The following is a 7156-nucleotide window of genomic DNA, read 5'->3' on the forward strand; positions in this document are numbered from 1 at the left end:
AACAATTATTATTATTATTATTATTATTATTATTATTATTATTATTATTATTATTATTATTATTATTATTATGTATTTAATGTATTATATTAGTATTTAATGTATGTCTTTTTTCTTATTTTTGTATCCCACAATTTTGTAACCCATTTTTCACCCCTGTGTCAAGTATCTAATGTGATCCTGGGCTCTACACACCCTCTGCCAACCTGGGGAGAGCAACGGACTTGAACTCATGCTTCCTTCACCGGACAGGGTAGAGTTCCCCAGGTTGGACATAGCACGTGGAAGGAACACGTTATTCCAACCAGTTCCTTTCCCCTCCATCAGGCACCCCGGCTGGCCATGGGGAGGCAGTTTGGAGACCAGGATTACCGCATGTTTTTTGTGAGGGTACCTACCCTAGGGGACACGGGGAGAACATGCAAACTCCACACAGAAGGGCCCTTTCACCAACTCCGCCTCGGGTATGGGCACTGATGACACGGAGAGAGCGCACACCCATTGCCCACAGCGTCCCCAGCGGGAATCGAACCCAGGACCTTCTAGCTGTGAGGCGACAGCACCACCGACTGTGCCACTGTGGCCCCTTCTTAATGTAATTTCATGTATAAAGCATTTTGAACTGCCTTGATGTCAAAATGCACGACAGAGAGACAGACAGTATGTATTTATTATAAAGAGGGCTGCGTTATTCACTTAATTGTGACAGGAGGAAGACAGAGGAGTGGAGGCGGGGGGCTTGGATTACTGACTGCGTGCAGTTATGAGCAGAGAGAAGTGAACGGTGGGGTGGTTGTTTATACCGCTGGCTGGCCTCTGGTTTGCGGCGCACCAAATGAGCTTCAGTTCATATGCTAAATGTTTCATAAATCAATCGGATTATCAACATGACAACATGACGAAAACAGTTGCACTGAGCCATCTCGTTAAACCCAGCTGGCTGCGATGAACAACCTAATCATTAGGCCTAATCAACGTCATATAGTCACCAACCGATCCATCCTCGGTGCGGCGGCGCTCCTCGTTATATGTGCCCGATTTAAACAGAGCTCTAAGCTGTCGAGACAGGCCATGAGCAGGTGCGTGGATGGTTTGTAAACTTTGTAGGCTATGTTTGTTCTTTTGGACACCGAACGGGGACGATACTTGGTGTCTTGGACATAGCTGCTTCACTTCAGAGGAAACTAGAGAAAGTGCCCTTCTGGGCACAGGTCTCCACCAGGAGGATAGGACTGTGTGAGATGTTTGGCAAAATGTTTAGGATTAATATAAACATGTTTTTGAGGCATTTTGTTCCAAAAATGTGTTTTGCAAAAATCAACCTGTTGGTGGCGCTATAACAGGCCAATGTGAAAAGTGTGGGATATATTCCTCAACCTAGTAAGAAAATGTGTGAAAGATTTCACGTAAATTGCATGCTGCGTTCATGATTTGAGGCTTTTGTTCAAAACGTGGCAATCTTGCAAACTGTGAAAGCTAATGATAGGCAATTAGGATGGAATATGAAATATCGGACAGATCCGACTTGAGCACATGACCATAGAGATAGTGTGTAACGATTTGTGAGATTTTTGGACAGAATCTGGAGGAGTAATAGCAAAAAATGTGTTTTACAAAAGTCGGCCTCCTGGTGGCGCTATAAAAGGCAGATGCGGAAAATGCAGGTCAACGGTTTGTCCTTGGCCTCTAGGGAGTGTGCATGCAACGTTTTACGCAGATCGGTGCAGTTTTAGGTAAAACATGTGAAAAGCTGCCTCATGGTGGCGCTATAACAGGCCGTTCTGGAAAATGTGGGGCAGAGGTTCATCGTTGGCATCCAGGGAGTGTGTGTGCAAAGTTTGGCATCGACCGGGTTAACGGTGCCGGAGATTAGCTGGTAACGGACGGACGGAAGGACACACACACACACGGACGGACACACGGACGGACACACACACACACGGACGGAGTGCAAAACATACTCTCTCCCCATGCCTTCGGCCTGGTGGAGACAACTAAGGGGAGCTACTCACCACACTGGAAATGGAATCCATTAGAATGATATTGAAATGGAACATTAACAGTCTAACGTGAGCTACATAAATCCTTTATTTCGGCTATAAGTCCATTGAACTACGTTCTCACTCTCACACAGACACACACTGAACCACTGACGGCGCGCGCCGCTGCGCTGGCCATGCATTAAAGTGGCGTTCTTTTTTTTTCTTCTTTTTTTTATAAAGAAAGAAAGAAAGACAGAAAGAAAGAAAGAAAGAAAGAAAGAAAGAAAGAAAGAAAGAAAGAAAGAAATGCAAAGTGTGCAATTGTTTGCACGTCTAAATCAATCAAATTAATCTAATGCTACTCTTGGCCTAGTTTCCTCATGCAGATTTGGCTCAGAATCTATTTGGCTACGTGTAGCTACCTCTTCAGCTTGTTCTGCATCACACAGTCAGGAAGGGGAGGAGCCTGGGAGTATGAGGGGTGGGGCCAGAGGGTATAAAAGCCTCCAGTTGGATGCCGGGTGCTGTACGTCTGTGGGAGTTGGAGGATTAAGGCCTGAGGCAACGAGCTGACAGATCTAAACCTCTGATTCATCCATTCACCATTGATTACTGCAAACTCTTGCTTGGAACAAAACAGACATCGTTTGGTAAGTTTATACTAGTCTACAGGACACATAGCATAGGTAAAGGGATACAGAAATAGGATAGCTGGGAACTACTCTACAGGACACATACAGCATAGGTGGACACTAGGACATCTGGGCACTTCTATGTAAAATTGGGTTTATTTTTGTCCAAAATGTTAACAAAAAAAACATTTTTTAAATGGTCTTAATTAATTCAGATTAAATTTCATCCATCAACTTCTTCTTTTAAAATACAGGTTTTGTAGCAATTTGCATCTGCCACAGACGAAAAGAAAGTCCACACTATTGATCCATAATGTATAAATGATAGATAAGGGTTCAGGACAACGAGGCCTTTTCGTGGAGGGGTCAGAATGACATTTGGACTTAGACTGTTTTTCGTCTGTGTTACTCAATTATTGTAGAAATATTAGACTTTAATTGTCGAAGCTCCTGTTGAGAACTCTAGTTTTCGCCAGCTGCCAGGCACAGCTGAGCCTGGTAGCCGTCTTGAGTTTGAATCAAATCAACTCAACTTTATTTGTATAGCACATTTAAAAACGACTCTCATCGTACCAAAGTGCTTCACAGGTCAGAGAAAACAATACAATACAGTGCAATACAATACACCAGTGTAGAATTAAGCAATACAAACTTGTTATGGTACAGAGAAGAAAAACGTTAAGAGCAGTTTAAAAGCAACAAGGCAAACATATCCTATGTATTAAAGTGCAAGAGCATCAGGGGGACTGAAAGGCTTGTGCATATAAGAATGTTTTGAGTCTGGATTTAAAGCTCTCAACGGAGGGGGTAGACCTGACAGCAAGGGGGATGCTGTTCCATAATGTAGAAGCTGAATGGACCGGTATCAGTCAAAAGGGAGACATCAAAGAGGAAGGACCAACATATGGAATGTCAGAACAGGTCAGCTCCACATATGGAGATCTAAGGGTTTGATGAGGTCAGATCAACATGGTGTCTGTAGAGTTGTTGGCCAGCTCCATATATGCAGATCTAGGTGATGATCCAGTCTTCTCCATGTATGGCTATCCAGGGTTTGATGAGGTCAGTGCCGTGATCTTCATATATGGAGACGGCCATATATGGTCGGACTGACTGACTGACTGACATGTTTTGTAGGTTTTCATTGCATATCGTTTGTCGGGAGGAAACCACGTAACTCATTTTTTGAAAATATTGAGCTAATGGAAAGTAGTACAAAACACTAAGGACAAAACCTCATAACTCCATTGGAGTCAAAACTGTCTGCTAAAGCAACTAACTCCACCACCTCTCCCCCTCTCATGCAAGTAATTAACAATATATAACATCACAACACCAACTTGATGAGGCAGTATTGTTTTCAAAATATAAGCTTCTTAATATCCTGAAATATATATAGGCTATATAGTTCTTTTTTTTTTCCTTTCCTGAAAAATGAACATTTTGGATTTAGGTGCTTTCTTCCCAACATAAGAGGTATTTACGTAGCGTTAATGTGACAAAAGCTGCTTTAAGTTCTTGCTTAATGTAAATCGCTCTGGATTAAGAGCGTCTGCTAAATGCCTAAATTGTAAATTGTAAATTGTAAATTAACAATGTAATTCAGACGATGCTGTGGATGGAAAAGTTATTTGCAGGAGGTGACGTGAGACAAAGATGCATGAGAACCACAGCTATGGGCTATACCGTAAACTAACTAACCTTCCACGGTGTGTTTTCTCCCTCTCCGCAGTTCTACCGCGAAATGGAGACCTACGCCGACAAGACGACCATGCAGGAGCTGCTGCCGTTCTGCCGGGAGCTGCTGAGCCAGCGGCCGGGCCGCGGCATGCTGAAGATCTACCTGCTGGGCTCCGCCGTGGCTGTCCTGGGCTCGCTCCTCGGCCTAGTGGAGGCCGTGTGCCACCCCTTCACTACCGGAGGAGGAGGAGGCGACGAGCCCGCGGACGCAGAGATGGCGCTGCTGCCCCTCCTGGCAGCCAGGGAGAAGAGGAGGAGGAGGGGAGCACTGGAGGACGAGGAGAGGGGAAGGAGAGAGGAGATGGAGGTGGAGGCAGCAGCAGCAGCATCCGCCACGGATCATGTAGCCCAAATCACAAAGACTCACCAACAGCAGATTGTCAGGACTTTGGCCACGCGGCCGCATGCTTCCTGAAAGACACACGCTTTAGCATGTGTGGTGAAAGACACGCTTTTGCATAAGACACAGTTTGATAGCATGCAGCATCTCAAAGACACACACTTTGACAGCATATGGTGTCTCAAAGACAACCACTTTGACAGCATATGGTGTCTCAAAGACAACCACTTTGACATCATGCAACGTCTCAAAGACACACACTTTGACAGCATGCAGCGTCTCAAAGACAACCACTTTGACAGCATGCGACGTCTCAAAGACAACCACTTTGACAGCATGCGGCGTCTCAAAGACACACTTTAGCATGTGTCTCAAAGACACACACTTTAGCAGGCGTCATGAAAGACGCGCGCTTTGATAGCATGCGTCGTGAGAGACACACAGGAGTTGTGTGGAGCAGTGGATCTGCAATGGGGACGGCTGCCCCAAATGTAGAGACCCTTCAGTGCCAACATGTTGCAGCTGACTGGGCTGGATGAAGTAGGCAAGTAGCCGACAGCCTCAGAAACTCTGCTGAGAGTACCACAGACGAAAAACAGTCCAAATTTCATTCTGACCCCTCCACGAAAAGGACTCGTTGTCCTGACCCCTTATCTATCATTTATACATCATGGATAAATAGTGTGGACTTAGACTGTTTTTCGTCTGTGGCATTCAACTATCTAAAGTCTAAAACGAAATTGATGTGGAGTAAAAGTACAACATGTTGATCTGAGTTGTCAAAAGCAGTACTTTTTCAGACAAGTTAATTGTTGGTAGGCTACATTGTTGTATTAATCCAAATGTGCAAACTAGTAACTAAAAGTTTTACATTTGTAGAGTAAAAGCGTAAATGTTCAATAAAGTTCTATTTTCTAATAACAGCTTAATTGTCCTGTTTGATTAATATATCTGTAAGATTACAATTTCAGTCTGCAGGTCACACTAAATGTGCAGATTCTGCATGTCCCTATTTTCTGTTGAATGGGTACGTTTTGAACAGGCGCGGATCTACTGTAGGCAAAGTAAGGCATGTGCCTTACTTGTTTACGTTTTTGCCTCCCCTCAGTCGAGAGGCTTTTTGTGTATTATTTGCTATGTATTTTGCCCTGTTCAAGGCTGACAGACAGTGTATCAGACAGGAGAATACACATCTATTCTCTCTGTGTCCTGCGTGTCTGGAAGGTGTTGGGTCTTTTCACACTAGTGTGAAACGTGTCTGTTAGGTGCCTATACTGCCTAGGTGCCTCTGCTGCATGCATCCCCCCAGAACCGGTTTTCACGTCACAACATATAAACACCACACACACACAATGTCCCGACCTCATTCTTCATTTGATTCTTGAGACAGCAGAGGCACGCAATGGCACCGGAGAAATACAAAAGTTTGTCCAGTGCAAACTTTATTTTCGAGGGCTGCCTACCTCGTATTGGCGTTGCCTTACTCATAAAGAGTTTGAACGAGTAAAGAAATTCAGTTGCTTTGAGTTATGCTTCTGCTTAATTGTAGTCCTGTTTCCAGAATAAGACTCAAGAGTTGCTTTGTTTCAGGAGAGGTATGACACATCAAATATGCCAACAGCATCCAGCACAAGATGTTAACCTTTTGCATAGCTTCAGCAGGGGTCACCAACATGTCCGTACACGGACAAAATGTGTCCGTGGCAAAGACTTGGTCTTGTCCATGGCATTTTTTTTAACTGAATCTCAAGTATCCAGGTTTTCTCAGGAATAAGTATGGCAATTATTTATTATGACACTATGGCACATAGGAGTCCAGTAGTACTAGTGGTTCTCAAATGTTTTATTTGCATGGACCCCTGTAACTAATTTGAACACTCTCAGAGTTACAGACCTGTTATTCAGGGCTATCTATTTATGTATTTCTGGTATTATTATTGGCCACTCATTGTTTATGTCCGTGGCAAAACATTTGTGTTGACAAAAATGTCCACCACAAGCAAACGTGGCGATGACCCCTGACCTTTAGCATTTTGTTAGACAATAACTAAACTTTACACAGTCTTGGATATCTTTTTCTGCAGTGTATGCTTGGTTACACTAGCTTCTACCGTTAATGCCAAATTCAAATAAAAATGTCTATGAAAGTCTAATGATCTCAGCCTAGGGAAGCGTTGAAGGTGGTCTCCTACCACCTATTGGTTGATGAAAGGTAAAGCAGTTTTATTACAATGAAGTGATGTAAGTTACATAATGAGGCTGCTTAAAATATATAACTGAAGTGTTATATGTTTAACATATTTAGCAAAGTTCTATATTCACAGTAATCATTAGTGTTGGGTAACACTAGTGTCTGCATTTCATTAGAAAATAGATTTTCCAGATCGTACAAAAAAACTTAAAGGACAACTATAGTTTTTTTCAACCAAGGTTCATGTTTTAGGTTGTTATTAGAGAAAGTA

At 43.2% G+C, this 7156-nt stretch overlaps 1 protein-coding gene across 1 annotated transcript; it reads left to right on the plus strand.

Annotated features, from left to right (window-relative positions):
* Positions 1-2516: 2516 nt before the first annotated feature.
* g0s2 (G0/G1 switch 2) lies at positions 2517-5617 on the plus strand. The gene is made up of 2 exons (XM_079526266.1): positions 2517-2632; positions 4347-5617. Exon 2 carries the CDS (start codon positions 4359-4361, stop codon positions 4767-4769), a length of 411 nt encoding a protein of 136 aa, XP_079382392.1. The 5' UTR covers positions 2517-2632; positions 4347-4358; the 3' UTR covers positions 4770-5617.
* Positions 5618-7156: the final 1539 nt, after the last annotated feature.

The sequence above is a fragment of the Electrona antarctica genome (genome assembly GCF_951216825.1).
Source record: "Electrona antarctica genome assembly, chromosome: 17".
NCBI lineage: Eukaryota > Metazoa > Chordata > Actinopteri > Myctophiformes > Myctophidae > Electrona > Electrona antarctica.

Coding starts and splice junctions, on each gene's coding strand:
- g0s2 (XM_079526266.1), top strand. CDS start 4,359: ATGGAGACCTACGCCGACAAGACGACCATGCAGGAGCTGCTGCCGTTC.